Here is an 18394-nt window from a genome sequence, read left to right as displayed (position 1 = left end):
CTCACACTTTGACTTCTTTTTTTAAAAAATAATAATAATCATTTTTTCAATACAAACAACAACTGCAAAAAACACATACAGCAAAAACCATAATAACACAATTTAACAGTTCAGATTTGAATACTGATATACCTATGACTACACCTTTTTAACAATATTTCCCCACCTCTCTCTCCTCCCCCTACTTCCCACCACTGTCCGCCTTATCGCTTAAATATCCCTTCCAGATTTCTTCATATTTATCCATTCTTAATTTGCGTCGACATGCACTTCGTTCGTATGTAGCTAGTCTGTCCATATTATCAATCCATGTGCTCAATGGAATCTTTTTGCTGCTCTTCCAATTCATCAAAACAAGTTTTTTTTGCTTCTAATATGGCATGGTACAACCCTTTTTCTTTTTACCCCTTGTAATCTCCCACGTTTCCGGAATAGAATTTAGAATTAAATTCAGTTCGCCTAAATAACAATTTCTTTTTATTACTCTTGCTATAAATGTCTTCACTTCACTTCAAATGACCTTATCATCGGGCAGTTCATCAACATATATACTAAGTTCGCACTTTTACTCCCATATCTCTAGCAGTCGTCTGCACTTGTTATTTTCCTCTGGTAGAGTTTTTGCTGGAGTCCAGTGGACTCTGAATATTATTTTCTGCTGAATAAGTCTTAGTCTTAGATCCACAGAGGCTATTTCTGTTGATTTTATACTTGACACCCATATATCATTTGTTATCTGTGCCCCTAACTCTTCACTCCATTTTTGTCTATCATATTCTAAATCATATTTCTTCCTGTTGGTCACACACTTTGGCTTGATCCAGCAGCCAGCCCTGTTCTTGTGGAGCCTCCAGGCCTATGGGCAGTCTATCTGCATCCCTCGGTTCTCAGAGTTATTTGGGGACAGGATGGGGCTCTCGCGAACGCTAAGGAGGATGGATGACGGCTAATGGATTGAGGTTGAATGCTGACAAGACAGAAGAACTGTATTTGGGGGACAGGGGATGGGCTGGTGTGGAGGATTCCCTGGTCCTGAATGGGGTAACTGTGTCCCTGAAGGACCAGGTGCGCAGCCTGGGAGTCATTTTGGACTCACAGCTGTCCATGGAGGCACAGGTCAATTCTGTATCCAGGGCAGCTGTCCACCAGCTCCACCTGGTACGCAGGCTGAGATCCTCCAAGCCTGTGGACTGTCTCGCCAGAGTGGTGCATGCTCTGGTTATCTCCTGCTTGGACTACTGCCATACGCTCTACGTGGGGCTACCTTTGAAGGTGACCCGGAAACTACAACTAATCCAGAATGCGGCAGCTAGACTGGTGACTGGGGGCGGCCGCCGAGACCACGTAACACCAGTCTTGAAAGACCTACATTGGCTTCCAGTAGGTTTCCGAGCACAATTCAAAGTGTTGGTGCTGACATTTAAAGCCCTAAATGGCCTCAGCCCAGTATACCTGAAGGAGCGTCTCCACCTCCATCGTTCTGCCCGGACGCTGCGGTCCAGCGCCGAGGGCCTTCTGGCGGTTCCCCCATTGTGAGAAGCAAAGCTACTGGGAACCAGGCAGAGGGCCTTCTCGGTGGTGGCGCCCGCCCTGTGGAATGCCCTCCCACCACATGTCAAAGAGATAAACAACTAACTGACATTCAGAAGACATCTTAAGGCAGCCCTGTTCAGGGAAGTTTTTAATGTGTGACATTTTAGTGTATTTTTGGTCTCTGTGGAAGCCGCCCAGAGTGGCTGGGGAAACCCAACCAGATGGGCGGGGTCCAAATAATAAATTATTATTATTATTATTATAACCGTCTCCTCTGTTTCAGACGCCTGCGGCCTCTCGGACCCTGCTCACGTGGAGAGCCTGCAGGAGAAAGCGCAGGTGGCGCTGACGGAGTACGTCCGCTCGCAGTACCCCTCGCAGCCCCAGCGCTTCGGCAGACTCTTGCTGCGCCTCCCTGCGCTGCGGGCCGTCCCCGCCTCCCTCATCTCGCAGCTCTTCTTCATGAGACTGGTGGGCAAGACCCCCATTGAGACGCTTATCAGGGACATGCTCCTCTCGGGAAGCACCTTCAACTGGCCCTATGGGACGGGGCAGTGAGGAGACGACGAGCGCGCGGAGTTGCCGGGACCTGCCTTCCCGCCCCACATCTGCCCTGTTCATTCCCGCGGCCGCCGCACCGACAGCCTGGATGTCCCCCGGCACCACCCGATTCCCCCGGATCGAGGCGGCGAACTCTGTGCAATTTTTTTCCGTTTCAGGGGGTGGGGTGGGGGGGTCACCCTCCCTGCTGTGACTGCCTCTACCCCCACCCCAGTGCCAAGAGGGGCAGGGCGGGCGTCCGTTGGGAAGGTCTCCTTTTCCGTTCCGTTGTGGGCGTGGGAAATGTAGCGTCCTTGGTTTCGTTTTCCTGGTTTCGTTTCGTTTATCCACTCCAGCTTCGAGCAGACGGATGGTTCCCCTGGAGGATTTGCTGGGGGGCTTATGCCCCCCAACTTCCTTGATACTTGGGTCTCATGAGAGGGGGTAGCCAGACCCCCTCTCCCAACCTCCCCTCTCACCCCCATTTCTCTCGATCCGCCTTCTGCCGCCTGAGGCCCCTCCCCAGATGTTGTGTGACACCCCACCCCCCAACCAGTGTGGCCAAGGGGTCTTGGGTGATGGGGAGCCCCAAAGCAGCCGTGAACTGAGACCGAGGTGGATTGGGTCCCCAGTGTGAATTTGCAAGCCTGGAAGCAAGCCAGATTTTTGCTTACTTCGAAGCGGGGAGGTATTTTGAGAGAAAAAACCTTTTGTTGCAATGGGGTGAGGTGTGGGGGGCGTTAGTTTGGGGTGCACCTAACGTTCAAACTTCCCAGATGTCAGGGTGCAGCCCTGCGTGGAACTGAGGCAGATAGGAGAATTTTCTTTCCCGCAAGCAGAGAGCGCCCCTAGGCGCGTGCAGAAGGCACCAGGTCAGCCTCTGGCATGTTCAGCTTAAAGGACTTTTGGGCAGAAGACCCAGGCAGTTGCTCCCCCAGGTTACGTGGACTCAGTATAATTTCCTGTGCTCCTATTTGGATCTGCCTGCAGTTCAGACTCATGTGGACCAGAGTCTTGATTCACTGCCAGTAACACTAGGACTAGAATCTTGCATTACTGCCTTGGTACTGCCAGCCTTCCAGGGTGGGGGCACAGCTCAGTGATGGGGCACCCCCTATGCACCCTGAATAATAATAATTTATTACTTATACCCCGCCCATCCGGCCAGGCCTTCCCTGCCGCTCTGGGCGGCTTCCGACAGGATATTAAAAATAGAATAAAACATCAAACATTATAAACTTCCGTAACAATGGGTTGCCTTCAGATGTCTTCTAAAAGTCAGGTAGTTGTTGTTGACATCTGACAGGAGGGTGTTCCACAGGGAGGGCGCCACCACCAAGAAGGCCCTTTGCCTGGTTCCCTGTAACATCACTTCTTGCAGAGAGGGAACCGCCAGAAGGCCCTTGGAGCTGGACCTCTGTGTCTGGGCTGAATGATGGGGGTGGAGACGCTCATTCAGGTCTACTGGACCGAGGCCATTTAGGGCTTTAAAGGTCAGCACCAACACTTTGAATTGTGCCCGGAAACGTCCTGGGAGCCAAAGTAGGTCTTTCAGGGCCGGTGTTATGTGGTCTCGGCAGCCGCTCCCAGTCCCCAGTCTAGCTGCCGCATTCTGGATTAGTTGTAGTTTCTGGGTCACCTTCAAAGGTAGCCCCATGTAGAGCGCATGGCAGTGGTCCAAGTGGGAGATAACCAGAGCATGCACCACTCTGGCGAGACAGTCCGCGGGCTGGTAGGGTCTCATCCTGCGTACCAGATGGAGCTGGTAAACAGCTGACCTGGACACAGAATTGACCTGCGCCTCCATGGACAGCTGTGAGTCCAAAATGACTCCCAGGCTGCACACCTGGTCCTTCGGGGGCACAGTTACCCCATTCAAGAACAGGGAGTCCTCCACACCTGCCCGCCTCCTGTCCCCCCAAAACAGTACTTCTGTCTTGTCAGGATTCAACCTCAGTCTGTTAGCCACCATCCATCCTCCAACCGCCTCCAGGCACTCACACGGTGTCTAGCTCCTCTAGGTCAGCCTGCAAATGACCCCCTGCCCCCGAACCCTGGGGAGAAGCTGCCAGCCAGTGTAAGGCAACATAGAGCTGGATGTGGCTCAGACAAAGCCACCTCCAATTGCTCCTGCTTTTACAAATCGGCTCTTGATTTAGACTCCATGAGGACTAGAATCTTACATTAGGGGCAAGGACCAAAACTCAGAAAGACCCAGGGGTCTCAAACGGGGTGTGTGCTGTGAGCCGCCGGACAGAGCGTAAAACACCAGGCTGGATAAATAAGCTGCTTGGACAACACTTGGATAACAAACCTGCAGAGGTGGACTTGGTCGCTAGCAGGTTTCCGTCCACCACAAACACGAGACACATTTTGACATGCACAGCACCGCTGCCCCCTTACTTGTGATGGAAGCTGCCTGCCCCACTTCTCCGTCCGCAGTGGGGGAAATCTGCCTCGGCTGGGGGGCGCTCCCTCCATGTTTGTTGAAGATGCTATGCAAAATAATTTTGAGCTGCATGCAATTTGAAATATACTGACGACTTTGAAAAAACAGCGATCTCCCTCTTTTCGCAACGGGATTCCGGCTTCCTTTGCCGGTCAGATCAGTTTCGACTGAGACACTAAAAAACGAACCCCCCCCCCCCCGCTGCTATTTTTCTCATGGATCATTCTTTTCCCTCCCGCCTGCAGACCTGCTCTAAGGATCTCCGCTTGGCTTGTGTGTCCTCTCAGTGATACGCCAGTATGAATTGCCCTCAAACCCATTTTCCGGATGGGGAAAACTGAGGCCAGGGGACTATTCCCCCCTGCATTCTACAAGTCCATGGGAGTGATGTGCCTCTAACTCAGGTCTCCCAGATCCAAAGTACCGGTTGTAATCTATGCAATCTATCCCCAAATTCTGCATCAAGGAAATTCAGATTCTGCGCTTGGAATAAAATTCTGTTTTTGTGTTTTTTTTAAAAAAAATAATGGTGAAAATCGGATGTGCTTTTTTTAAAAAAATCCCAGTTTTATGATGTGAGGTTCCTGAAGAACATCCCGGGTCGGGAAGGACACAGGTGAGGTGTAAAGAAATTTGCTTTTTTCATAGAATTGTAGGGTTGGCAGGGAACCAAAGGGCAATCTAGTCCAACCCCCTGCAATGCAATAATTGCAGCTAACCCGAGCAGAGCTAGGCCCGGCCCGGCAGGGTGTGTTGAATCTGCCACCTGACCCACACTGGCCAATCCCGTGCCCCCGAGCATCAGAGGTAGACTGCGCTACAAACTGGAGGCTCCACTGAACTACCATGGCTTAGAGCTGCTGCTGTATTGCCCATCTTATTCTTCAAGCCCCGTTTGAAAGCAAATTTCTTAAGAGGAAGTTTTGCCAGGGGCTTCATGCAGAAATTGCCTGGTCCAGTCTCCGAAGAGGGTGGGGCACAGAGCTGCTGCCTGCCTGTGTTCAGTTGTGAACCAGCCCTTAGCCCAGAACCATGAGGTCTATAAACTTAATGGTCTCTTTTGAGAAAAAGGCCAGAGCATGGGCTCTGTATAGCAAAAAGTTTCCAGGTCCCCCCCTCCCCCAGTTCCATTAAATCCCAGGTTGATTCTCTGTCTGAAACTCACGGACAGTAAGTGGGCCCAATTTAAAACGAAAAACTATGCACTTTGAGGTCTCTCTGATTTCTGTGGGAGTTTGGGTACTGCTCTTAATTAAAAGCCATAGAGAGAGATGTCCCCCCAAAGTTTAGATTCAGTGGGGCCGTGTCCAGCTTCTGTGGCTAGTGGTCCCGGGTTCAAGGTCCCTTGGACACAAATCCTGCTCATTAATTAACCCCCTCCCCCCCCCGCTCGTGGAAGCCGGATTTGGGTGGATGGATGGAGTTGTGCCAACCAAAATGTCGAAAAGAGGGGAAGAAACGGCCGGCGGGTTTGATTTTGTTGCAGACGCCTTCTTTTCTGATTTGATGCACAGCCAATGAAACAATAAATATTGTTTTTCTTAGGAAAAAAAAAAGGACGGCAGTGGTTGGTTTGTGTTTATTGGAGGGGAAAGGGTTTGGAGGAGGTGGGGAGAAGTGATGTCATTGTTTTAAGACACTTCACAGGTAAAGTCCTTCCTGCGGCACAAAGTTAAACTGTGGAACTCCCTCACACAGGAAGCAGCCGAGATGGCTTTTAAAAGAGGATTGGACAAATTCACGGAGGAGAAAGCTATTTGGAGACAGCGATGTTTCTGAACAACCAGCGCTCCCACTTGCAAATTTTAATCCAAAGAAAGCCGACATCTTTCGGGGATCCTCCGTAATTACAGGGTGGGGGTTGGTCTGGATGACCCCTGGGGGGCCCTTTCAGCTCTGCAATTCGATCTCAAACCGCTACAAAACACACCTGGATCTCCACAGCTTTCCCCACTTTTATTAAAGGAACGATTAAAAACACACACATACACACAACTGGTTACCCCCCCCCTCCCCAGCCCCTCTGAAACCCCCCAGCTGCCCCACACTCAAATTGATAAACCCCCAAACATGCATAAATGGGGTCGTATATTTACAGAGCTGAATGAGTCAGTAGATGGGTATATGGACAGTTGGTTTTGAACCTACATCAATGGGAGTGAATATTTGGGCGTCTGCCGCCTGATAGCTGGGGGTGTCTCTCTGTTTTGGAATCGGGCGGCCCCCTACCCCCTAGTCACACTTTGACTTCTCTGTATTTTTACTCTTGTGTGTGCCAATTAATTCCCCCGGGTCTGAGAGTTTTTCTCACCATTCGCTGCCCTGCCTTGCCAAAACCCGGTTTTCCCCAGCTGAGTTGAAGCTTGGCTAAGCAAAGCCTTTCTCTGGATTTTCTGTGCATGTGAAATTGCAACGCCACTCTGCGTTTTCGGATGTGCGTCAAGAACGTCCCGTTCCCCAAAAAAGTTTTATCAGCAGGTATATATCGGTGTGTGGAGGTAATGATGAAACTGCCAAGATGTTGGGTGATGGGTTTCACAGTACACCGGCTTCACTTGGGAAGGGAGAACAAATTCTATGAAAACCCGGCAGAAATGCTGGCAAAAAGTTTCAGAATTACTGTATTTTTCGCTCCATAAGGTGCACCGGACCATAAGGCGCACCTAGTTTTTAGATTGGGAAATCAAGGAAAAAAAGTCAGTCCTTTCTCCCTCCTGGGGAAAAGCCCGCAAGAGCTTGTGTGCAGCTCTTGAGGGCTTTTCCTGCCTCCCCCCCCCTGCATTCGCTCCATAAGACGCACACACATTTCCCCTTACTTTTTAGGAGGGAAAAAGTGTGTCTTACGGAGTGAAAAATACGGTATTCTTGGCTGCTGTTTAACTCCTTTGCCACTCAGGGAAGTGCGAAGCACAGCGGTGGGTGGGACCTGATTCAAGATTCAGCTAATGTTGAGCTGGAAGGGACCCCTAGGGTCATCTAGTCCAACCCGCAGCGATGCAAGGATCTTTTGCCCAACACAGGGCTCAAACCCACGAACCCATGCTCTTATCAATTGATAACGCTGGCATGGGAGATCGGTGAGCCTCCATCTTCGCCCCTGGGCTGCGTTCTGCGCAAGCAGTGCATTGATGGCTATGCAACCCTTGTTTAAAGTCATTTTGTACAGTGTTTTTTAAAGAGCACAGGTTCAGAGTTGCGTCCAGCTGTGCCTCCTTTGTGAAAGGGATGGGCATGGCCGATGTAGGACCATTGATTTCAGTGGGTCTACTCTGACTACGTGGGCGATGGGAAAGGGTTGTGGCTCCAAGTCGGAGCATGTGCTTTCCATGCAAAAAGTTTCCCGGCAGGCCTGGAGTTAGACCCTTGCTTCTGCCAGTCAGTGTAAAAGGTAAAGGTAAAGGGACCCCTGACCATTAGGTCCAGTTGCGGACGACTCTGGAGTTGCAGTGCTCATCTCGCTTTATTGGCCAAGGGAGCCGGCGTACAGCTTCCGGGTCATGTGGCCAGCATGGTCATTCTGGCAAACCAGAGCATCGCACGGAAACACCATTTACCTTCCCGCCGGAGCAGTACCTATTTATCTACTTGCACTTGTGCTTTTGAACTGCTAGGTTGGCAGGAGCAGGGACCGAGCAACAGGAAATCACCCCACTGTGGGGATTGGAACTGCCATCCTTCTGATCGGCAACCCCTAGGCTCTGTGGTTTAACCCACAGCGCTGCCCACGTCCCTTGCCAGTCAGTGTAGGCTACACTAGATGGGCTGCAGTGGCTTGGCTCACGATAAGGTAGCTCCCACAAGAAACTCGCTTGCTTTTATAGGAAGGGCTACCTCTTACGTTACAGAGCACCCACTTTGCCTGCAGAGGGTCCGGGTTCAATTCCCGGCATCCCCAGGCACCTGCCTAAACGCCTGGAGAGCTGCTGCCAGTCAGAGTAGGCAATACTAAACTAGATGTACTCCCATGGCCTGACTTGGGGCGGGGGGTGGGAAGGCAGCGCCCGATGTTCCTTGGGCTTAGCTGGGTACAACCCATGGTTTTTTAAAAAAAATCTCTTTGGCACCCAAAATAAGAAAGTGCTCTATCTAAATGAAGATTTGTAAGTTCTGTTTCTTCTATTTCCTGGCTCCCCCCCCCATGCATGTTCAGAGTTCCAGGGTCCCAAGAAAACAGTTGTTTTTTTAAAAAATGGTTTTGCAAAATTGGCACGGGAATGGATAAAATAAGTCGTCTTGACATATATACAGCTGAAAGAAAGCATCCCTGCTTGTTTTGTTTCGGGGGTCAAATTCTGCAGAAAACGGGAGCGTTGATCTGTCCCCGCAGCTGCCTGCCTGGTCCCCCTGTCCAGGTTATGCCCGACTCTTGTCATAGTCGCTGACCATCTGCTTGATGTGGAAGAGCTTGTTCCGCAGAGACTTGGTGTCCATTTTCTTGCTCTGGTAGTCGGGAGTCTGCGGCGTGAATTTGCGAGGAAAACGCGTTAGAAAACAAAACACAATTCACAGTGTTCTCGCTCGGGGCGCAGATTAAAATATATTTCTCAACCCAGCTTTTCACAGAATGGTAGAGTTGGAAGAGACCTTCCTAGTGCCATAGAATTGTAGAGTTGGAAGGGACCCCGAGGGTCATCCAGTCTAACCCACTGCAATGCAGGAATCTCAGCTAAAGCACCTGTAAAACCAAATTCCAGGAGGCCACCAACTTGGGTGGATTCAGTTTCTTAGGAGTATTTGGCCACTGCGGGTGCTGGCCTATTGTGGGAGCTGGATCCAGCAGCCTTCTGACGTTCTAATGGAACCTCCAGGTCCCGGTGCAGTCTACCTGGATCCCTAGGTTCTTTGGGGTATTTGGCCACTGTGAGGACAAAAACAAAGGCTCTGTCTTTCCCCCACATCCCAATCCTCCTTTAGTGCACAAGGGGCCTGTGGGTGTTTAGGGGCCACGCACCAATCTGGATTTGGCCCTAAGAAGCGTAGATCAGGAGTGGTGAAGCCACTGTTCTCCTGGTATTGCTGGCCTCCACCACTCTGCCATCGTCGCTGACCATTGGGCATGCTGGCCGCTCCAACATGCAGAGAGCCGCAGCTCTTTCCCCGACCCCTTTTGGGAGGCAGGAAAATGTGTCACTTACGCGCTTCAGGTCCTTCAGCCGGTTGTATTCTTCAGCCACCCCCTGCGGGAGAAAGATGTCAAAGTCAGGAGAGTCCTGTATGTGGAACCTCCCTGTTCATGAGCAGTCTATCTCAGGGTATCCCTGGTAATGCACTCTCAGTCTCTCTCTGTTTTCACCCTCCTAAGTTCAGCTCTCCACATTTCCACATCAGTCTGCAATCATTATTATTCTAAAGCAGGCGTAGGCAAACGTGGCCCTCCAGATGTTTTGGGACTACAATTCCCATCATCCCTGACCACTGGTCCTGTTAGCTAAGGATGATGGGAGTTGTAATCCCAAAACTAATGGAGGGCTGAGTTTGCCTATGCCTGTTCTAAAAGAAGCCCTGGTGGAAAGGTGTCGGGTCCCAGTATCCCTGGTAGAGCACGAGACTCTTAATCTCAGAGTTGTGGGTTCAAGCCCCATTAAGATTCCTGCATTGCAGGGGGTTAGACTAGATGACCCTTGTGGTCCCTTTTAGCGCTACAATTCCTCCCGCTCCACACATTTCTGCAAAGCAATTTCACCCAACAGACCCTGTTTCGCAAGGCAACCTGCCCCTGTATAATCCACCTTTGCCATTTTCACGAATATACAAATTTATTCCTTGTCTGCATTTACCGTATTTTTTGCTCTATAAGACTCACTTTTCCCCTCCTAAAAAGTAAGGGGAAATGTGTGTGCGTCTTATGGAGCGAATGCAGGCTGCGCAGCTACCCCAGAAGCCAGAACAGCAAGAGGGATTGCTGCTTTCGCTGCGCAGCGATCCCTCTTGCTGTTCTGGCTTCTGAGATTCAGAATATTTTTTTTCTTGTTTTCCTCCTCCCAAAACGAGGTGCGTCTTATGGAACGAAATATATGGTATATCCCTATGTTTTCTGTCTCGGCAGAGCTGAGTGCTTGCCCATATTGCCTTTCTTCCTTATTTCTAGCCACAATCCTTTGCTCCAGGTGCAGTTGGGGGGGGGGGACAACCTACCTGGTACTGCAGGCTGTCTTCGGGCAGATGGTCCAGCTGTTTGCTCAGCTGGTTGATCTGGTCATTGATGGCGTCCATCTCGGCGCACAGCACCTTGTACCGCTTGAGGTCGGCGTCAAACTCTTGCTTGTAGTCCTGGCGGATGCTGTCCGACGTGATTGGCGGATACAGGCTATGGGGGGGTGGAGGAGAAACCCACACGTTGTGGTGGTGTTAGTGAAGAATGCCTTGCTTTTAAAACATACACATGGCCCTATTGTGGTGTGGCGACCCTTTGGGAACAGCAAAGTGTTTGCCAGCACAGAGGAAAACTTTAATTTCGTGCAACCTTTTTCAGCAGGGGGCCAGCCCACTGTCCCTCAGACCCTGTGGGGGGCCGGACTATATTCTGAAGGGGGTGAAAAATGAACGAATTCCTATGCCCCACAAATAACCCAGAGATGCATTTTAAATAAAAGCACACATTCTACTCATATAAAAACACACTGATTCCGGGACCGTCTGCGGGCCGGATTGAGAAGGCGATTGGGCCGGATCCAGCCCCCGGGCTTAGTTTGCCTACCCATGATCCAGTGCCGTCCTTCCCTTGATGGGGGCACACCACTACTAATTTTATTATTTGTAGCCCACCCACCTGACTGGGCTGCCCCAGACACTCTGGGCAGCGTCCAACACGTATAAAAACATCAAGAATCCAGCTTTATAAGCTTCTCCAAAAAGCCTCAGGCTCAATCTCCAGTGGTAGGGCTGGGAGCTGCTCCCAGTTAGCGTAGACAATATTGAGCTGGTTGGACCTGTACTCTTAACAGCTTCCTATGTTCATTTGAAGAGCAGACAGCGCTCAGCACATCATGGCTAGTAGCTGTAACATCACCAACCCAACCTTCTCTCACCCATCTTGATCTCCAGAGCAATTTTGTCACTGGTGGAATAGAGGGCGAAGGTGCGCAGTGAACAACCATTCATATAACCGGTGATGGTAAAAATAATAATAATAATAATAATAATAATAATAATGCCCCGCCCATCTGGCTGGGCGGCGTACAGCATAATCTAAAAACATAATAAAAACAGCAAGCATAAAAAACCTCCTGATACAGGGCTGCCTTCAGAAGTCTTCTAGAGGTTGTGTAGTTACTCATCTCCTTGACATCTGGTGGGAGGGTGTTCCACAGGGCGGGCGCCACCACCAAGAAGGCCCTCTGCCTGGTTCCCTGTAACCTCACTTCTGCCAGCGAAGGAACCGCCAGAAGGCCCTCGGAGATGGACCCTGGTTTTCAGGGTGGAGACGCTCCTTCAGGTATACAAGGCCGAAGCTGTTTAGGGCAGGGGTTGGCAAACCATGGCCCAGGGGCCAGATGCAGCCACCAGGCTTGCAAATCCAGCCCGCGGACCCTGCCTCCCACTCAGTCAGTCCCCACGCACTGCAGATACCTCGCCGCGCGGGGACTGACCTCCGCGATGCTGGCATGGCATCTGGGCGGGCGGTGATGCCGCCGCAGCTTTGGATTGGCTGCAGGAAGTTCCTGCAGCCAATCCGAAGCCGTGATGTTTGGATTTGCACACAGGGGAGGCGACAGCGTGGTGCAGAGCGGAGGTGGTGCGCGGAGCATGCAAAATGGAGGGGTTGATCGTCGCAAGACGATTTGTGTGGCGCTTGCACGGAGCTGGCGATTACGCAGACACCTTGCGCTCTGTCGGGATGTGATGTCAACTTAACTTTTACGCAGAGAGCAGGCCCGTTGGAATGAACGGACCCGGGTTAGGCATGGCCACTCATGTCAACAGGTCTACCCTTGAGTAAAAAAATAGGGGAGCAACTTCCGCGTAAATACGCATTTTAAAAAAACTGTAGGCTCCCGGCAGTGTTTGAGGGACAGTGAACCAGCCCCCTGTTTTAAAAGTTTGAGGACCCCTGGATTAGGGCTTCAAAAGTCATCACCAACACTTTGAATTGTGCCTGGAAATGTACTAGGCAATCACTGGAAGTCAACATTGACCTGGAACCGACGTCCGGTGGCAGGTGAATTTTGGTGCTGTGCTGGGTGCTGCTGCAATTCGGAAGCCCCAGACCCACCCCTGGGTGCTGCACCCTTTGAAAACAAATAGATATTGCGGCTCACCTCTTCCAGTCATCCTGATCCCGCTCGTCTCCGGACTCCACGGCCGTGGTGTAGTCGGTCTCATACTGCGATTCCTCGAGTTCCGGGTTCCTCCTCCGCCTACGCCCTTTGCGGCCGGAGGGCTTGCTGGCGCTCTCCCTGGCGTTCCCTTCCAGCGTGCTGGAACTGAAAGTCCAGGCGGGGTTGGCGGTCGGCGTGTAGGAAGGCGGGCTGGAGAGGAGACCCCAAGGTTACACATGAGTAGAGCTTGAGTCAGCTGGGAAACGGTGGCTGCCCTTTTGGGGACTCACAGGGCAGGAGGAAGGGAGCTCGACAGCAGGGGGCGCCAGAGCTTACGAGAGGCTTGTTAGCAATTTCACTCTTTCGAGGCTGCATTTTGTGATTAGTGGAAATCTGTCTGTCTGAGAGGAAGCATGAGAACCGGATATTGTCCTATCTGTATGTATTATGGGATGTACTTTCACTTTTGCCTGTTCCCTGAGCTGGATGAGAGAGCACCGTGATTCTGTGTCTGTGTAATACAGTGGTACCTCGGGTTACAGACGCTTCAGGTTACAGACTCCGCTAACCCAGAAATAGCACCTCGGATTAAGAACTTTGCTTCAGGATGAGAACATAAATCGCACAGTGGTGGCGCAGCGGAAGACCCCCTTAGCTAAAGTGGTGCTTCAGGTTAAGAACAGTTTCAGGTTAAGTACGGACCTCCGGAACGAATTAAGTTCTTAACCTGAGGTACCACTGTATAGTGTAAATAAAGAGTAGTTTAGAAATGGTGACTGCCCTTTGGGGACTCACCCTTTGGGGACGCGGGTGGCGCTGTGGGTTAAACCACAGAGCCAAGGGCTTGCAGATCAGAAGGTTGGCAGTTCGAATCCCTGCAACGGGGTGAGCTCCTGTTGCTCAGTCCCTGCTCCTGCCAACCTAGCAGTTCGAAAGCACTTCAAGTGCAAGTAGATAAATAGGTACTGCTCCGGCGGGAAGGTAAGCGGCATTTCCGTGCTCTGCTCTGGTTCACCAGAAGCGGCTTAGTCATGCTGGCCACATGACCCGGAAGCTGTACGCCGGCTCCCTCGGCCAATAAAGCGAGATGAGCGCCGCAACCCCAGAGTCGTCTGTGACTGTACCTAATGGTCAGGGGTCCCTTTATCTTTAGGGCAGAAGGAAGGGAGCTCAACAGCAGGGGGCGCCAGAGCTTACGACAGGATGAGCCAATTTAATTCTGCTCTCTTTCCCATGCCATACCCTCCAAGTGTCCCCATTTTCCAGGCACAGTATCAGAATTACAGAAGCTGTTCCGGTTTGTGATTTGATCCAGGAATGTCCCGGTTTTCCTTTCTCGTCCCCTCCACATCTTGGAAAGCAATAAAAAGTGGGGGAGAGATCAGATCGCCCCCGCCTGTCCTTTTTGGAAACAGGAGTCTTTGGTGTATGTGTGTGTGTGTGTGCAGGTGCAGAAACATAGTCTTATTTATAATAGAATCATAGAATCCTAGAGTTGGAAGAGACCCCAAGGGCCATCGAGTCCAACCCCCTGCCAAGCAGGAAACACCATCAGAGCACTCCTGACATATGGTTGTCAAGCCTCTGCTTAAAGACCTCCAAAGAAGGAGACTCCACCACACTCCTTGGCAGCAAATTCCACTGTCAAACAGCTCTTACTGTCAGGAAGTTCTTCCTAATGTTTAGGTGGAATCTTCTTTCTTGTAGTTTGGAGCCATTGCTCCGTGTCCGCTTCTCTGGAGCAGCAGAAAACAACCTTTCTCCCTCCTCTATGTGACATCCTTTTATATATTTGAACATGGCTATCATATCACCCCTTAACCTCCTCTTCTCCAGGCTAAACATGCCCAGCTCCCTTAGCCATTCCTCATAAGGCATCGTTTCCAGGCCTTTGACCATTTTGGTTGCCCTCCTCTGGACACGTTCCAGTTTGTCAGTGTCCTTCTTGAACTGTGGTGCCCAGAACTGGACACAGTACTCCAGGTGAGGTCTGACCAGAGCAGAATACAGTGGCACTATTACTTCCCTTGATCTAGATGCTATACTCCTATTCATGCAGCCCAGAATGATAATGAAATCCCTGCACCAAATGAAGTAAATGTTTAAGCTGGCATACAAAGTCCTTCCTATAATTTTGAAGGAACACTGAAACAAATCCACTTGACACATTTCACTGCAGTGCTTCCGCAGCCAGCCAATTATTAGGAAACGTGGAGTGTTGATCCCTTTATCGTAAATGGAGCCGCACACTGCCTACTCAGAAGTAAGTCCCACTGTATTCAATGGAGCTTACTCCCTGGTAGGGGCGTGGGTGGCGCTGTGGGTTAAACCACTGAGCCTAGGACTTGCCTATCATAAGGTCGGCAGTTCGAATCCCCGCAACAGGGTGAGCTCCTGTTGCTCGGTCCCAGCTCCTGCCCACCTAGCAGTTCGAAAGCACATCAAAGTGCAAGTAGATAATTAGGTACTGCTCCAGCAGGAAGGTAAACGGCGTTTCCGTGCGCTGCTCTGGTTCGCCAGAAGTGGCTTAGTCATGCTGGCCACATGACCCGGAAGTTGTACGCCGGCTCCCTGGGCCAATAAAGTGAGATGAGCGCCACAACCCCAGAGTCAGACACTACTGGACCTAATGGTCAGGGGTCCCTTTACCTCCCTTTACCTTTACTCCCAGGTAACTGGGTAAAGACTGTGATGCAATTCAAACCATTTTTATTCAGAACTACTGTAAGTCCCGCTGAGTTCAATAGGATTTACTCTCAGGTATGTACCTGATCATTCTCACAATTTCTGTTGTTCTTGATATCGTAGAATCGTACAGCCAGAAGGGACCACGGGGGTCATCTATCCCAACCCCCTGCAATGCAGGATTATTTTGCCCAACAAGAGGCTCAAACCCTGAGATTAAGAGTCTTGTGCTCTACCCACTGAGCCACCCAGCTAATAACAATAACAAGCGTTTTTTAAGCGCAGAGTTAAACGGCAAGCGGGACCTGAACCCAAGACCTGAACACACTCCCTTCCTGTGCCTGCGATTCAGAAGTGTCGCTGCTGCCAGATGATGCAGCGGAGCCATCCTGGCTAGCGGCTCTTGATAGCCCCCCCATGACTTTGTCCAATCCTCTTTTACAGCCATCAAGATCGGGGACGGTTGCTGCCTCCTGTGGCAGAGAGTTCCACAGTTTAACGATACATGTTTAACCCCGTTATTCCGCCGCAAATCTAGCATTATGCAAGAGGGAGAAGAACAACCTCTTCACAATGCACCACTCAAAACAACTCCGTTTTCTCTGCTCACCTGCTCTGGTTTTCACCTGGGTAGTAGCCATTCCCGGAGACCTTGTAGTTGTCGGGGCTGGCTGGGGCATGGGTGGGGCTCATCGGCTTTTCGGAGTAGTTCAGGGTTGCTGTCTCATCATGGGTGCTGGCCCCGTCAGTGACATTCTTCACCTGCGAAAGGAACGAAAGGCGTTGTTTTGGTGCCGGCTGAATCCTTCCCCTGGATCGGGGCCCTTCTGGGACGTGGTGTTGCCTCTCAGGTAAGGATGGGCGAATAATTCCAAATTTTCACCTTGGACTAAGGAGCTGGCAAACCATGTTTTGAATCCTTACTCTGCCATGAAGCCCCCTGGGTGACCTGGTGGTTGTTTGTGGGGATCAAGTGAGGAAGGGGGGAAGCCGTGATATTAATGCAACAAATAAATAAAATAAAATTACCGCCACTGCTTCTGTTTTTTTTTAAAAAATAAAAAGCTGTCATGAAAATTCACCAGAATTTGGGTGCAGAGTTCTCTGTATCCAGACACTTGTTTGTTTGTTTTTCCTTTTTGCAAAGCAAGTTCCTTAATACAATGCACATTTTTTTTAAAAAAAAAATTGTTTAGAAATGCATTCTTTGACACACTTCCCCTCAGTGTATGCATTTCCGTACAGATTACTTGGCTGTGGAACCGCATGACAAAATCTGGAGAGGTGTAGATTTGCCTGTTCTCAACAACCCTGCAAGTTGGGTTAAAGGTGGCAGGGACTAGTTTGCATGGTCCAACTCTGTTAAGGATTCTTTAGCTGCAGTGCCCGCAGTGCAGGGGGTTGGAATGGATGACCCTTGAGGGTCCCTTTTTTCTTCCTGCTTTTTAGCTGCTGCTTCCATGTGAAATAAAAAATGTAAGGTCATATACATACACCGTATTTTTCGCCCTATAGGACGCACTTTCCCCCTCCAAAAATGAAGGGGAAATGTGTGTGCGTCCTATGGGGCGAATGCAGGCTTTCGCTGAAGCCTGGAGAGCGAGAGGGGTTGGTGCGCACCGACCCCTCTTGCTCTCCAGGCTTTGGGAAGCTATCCGCAAGTCGTGGGAGAGCTGTGCAACTTCGCGCAGCTCTCCCACGGCTTGTGGAGAGCTGCCTGTTCTGGGGGCTCGGGCTTCCCCCACCCCAGTCCCGCACCTGGGGGGGGGGGGAAATAATTTTATTTTATTTCCCCCCAAAAAACTAGGTGCGTCCTATGGGCCGGTGCGCCCTATGGGCCGAAAAATACGGTATATTAAATGTTCATAAATGTACCAACCAAGCGCATACATAGATGTGTGGACCGCAGGTCTGGATCAGCACAGGAGGACCGCCCTGAAACCATTTTGACTCCCAAACTGACCAAATGTTTTCTCTGCAAGGAGGGAGGGAGGGAGGGAACCTTCCCATTGTCTCAGGAACTGGGAAATCACCATCTCAAAGGAATGGGCAGACTACCAGAAAAGGCATTATCAGATAACCTGGCAGACAGGAAAAACAACAACACACTCAAATTTCTGTTGTAGACCGCCTTTTCTGTGATGTAGGTATGATGTTTGTGGGGGGTGGTCTGGAGCTCCAGGGCGGGCAATTTAAAATGTCTATATAAGGGCAGGCACACCTGGGTTCTGGGTCCTCCTCCTTTCCTGCGTGTGAGGGGAGCACCCTGTTGCAACAGCTTTAATAAAGATAAAGCTTACAAGCTGCTTTGCTTCTCAAGATTCTCTGGTTGGCCTCTGTTATTTACTCCGACCGATGGAGAACCTGCAAAGGACTCTATAACGGCTCTTGTGTCCCCCATAAGGGAATACAGTGGATGCCCGGGTTGTGAACGTGATCCGTGCGGGATGCACGTTCACAACCTGCAGTGTTCGCAACCCACGTCTGCACATCTGCACACTCGTGGGTTGCGTTTGGTGCTTCTGCGCATGTGCAAAGGGCAATTTAGCGCTTCTGCGCATGTGCGACCGCCGAAAGCCGGAAGTAACCCGTTCCGGTACTTCCGGGTTTTGGCAGTCCGTAACTTGAAAAAAGCGACGCGGGTGGCGCTGTGGGTAAAACCTCAGCACCTAGGACTTGCCAATCGCATGGTCGGTGGTTCGAATCCCTGCGGCGGGGTGAGCTCCCGTCGTTCGGTCCCAGCTCCTGCCCACCTAGCAGTTCAAAAGCACCCCTAAGTGCAAGTAGATAAATAGGTACTGCTTTATAGCGGGAAGGTAAACGACGTTTCCGTGTGCTGCGCTGGTGCCGGTTCGCCAGAGCAGCTTCGTCACGCTGGCCACGTGGCCCGGAAGTGTCTGTGGACAGCGCTGGCTCCCGGCCTCTAGAG

At 50.9% G+C, this 18394-nt stretch overlaps 2 protein-coding genes across 8 annotated transcripts in view; one reads left to right on the top strand and one right to left on the bottom strand.

The window, feature by feature from the left end:
- The window catches only part of NR2F6 (nuclear receptor subfamily 2 group F member 6), a 35214-nt gene extending 29135 nt beyond the window's left edge, over positions 1–6079 (top strand). Inside the window, exon 4 of the mRNA XM_083720632.1 lies at positions 1817–6079. Coding sequence (XP_083576758.1) covers positions 1817–2091 — 275 coding nt within the window. The 3' untranslated portion in view covers positions 2092–6079. The remainder of the gene's footprint in view (positions 1–1816) is intronic.
- LOC310835644 (occludin-like) overlaps positions 5081–18394 on the bottom strand; it is a 31412-nt gene continuing 18098 nt past the window's right edge. For 4 of the 7 annotated variants that reach the window (XM_083720523.1, XM_083720521.1, XM_083720519.1 and 1 more), the window contains 6 exons: positions 16076–16227; positions 12781–12990; positions 10658–10829; positions 9658–9699; positions 7800–8977; positions 5081–7032 (listed from right to left, as the gene is read on the bottom strand). In XM_083720523.1, the coding sequence (XP_083576649.1) occupies positions 8876–8977; positions 9658–9699; positions 10658–10829; positions 12781–12990; positions 16076–16227 (678 nt within the window). In that variant the 3' untranslated portion in view covers positions 5081–7032; positions 7800–8875. The remainder of the gene's footprint in view (positions 7033–7799; positions 8978–9657; positions 9700–10657; positions 10830–12780; positions 12991–16075; positions 16228–18394) is intronic. The other 3 variants (XM_083720524.1, XM_083720520.1, XM_083720525.1) reach the window with 3 other exon arrangements.

Source organism: Podarcis gaigeae, assembly GCF_964106915.1.
Source record: "Podarcis gaigeae genome assembly, chromosome: 18".
Taxonomy (NCBI): domain Eukaryota; kingdom Metazoa; phylum Chordata; class Lepidosauria; order Squamata; family Lacertidae; genus Podarcis; species Podarcis gaigeae.
The sequence above is the reverse complement of the archived record's forward strand: the minus strand, read 5'-3'. Positions and strand labels throughout refer to the sequence as shown.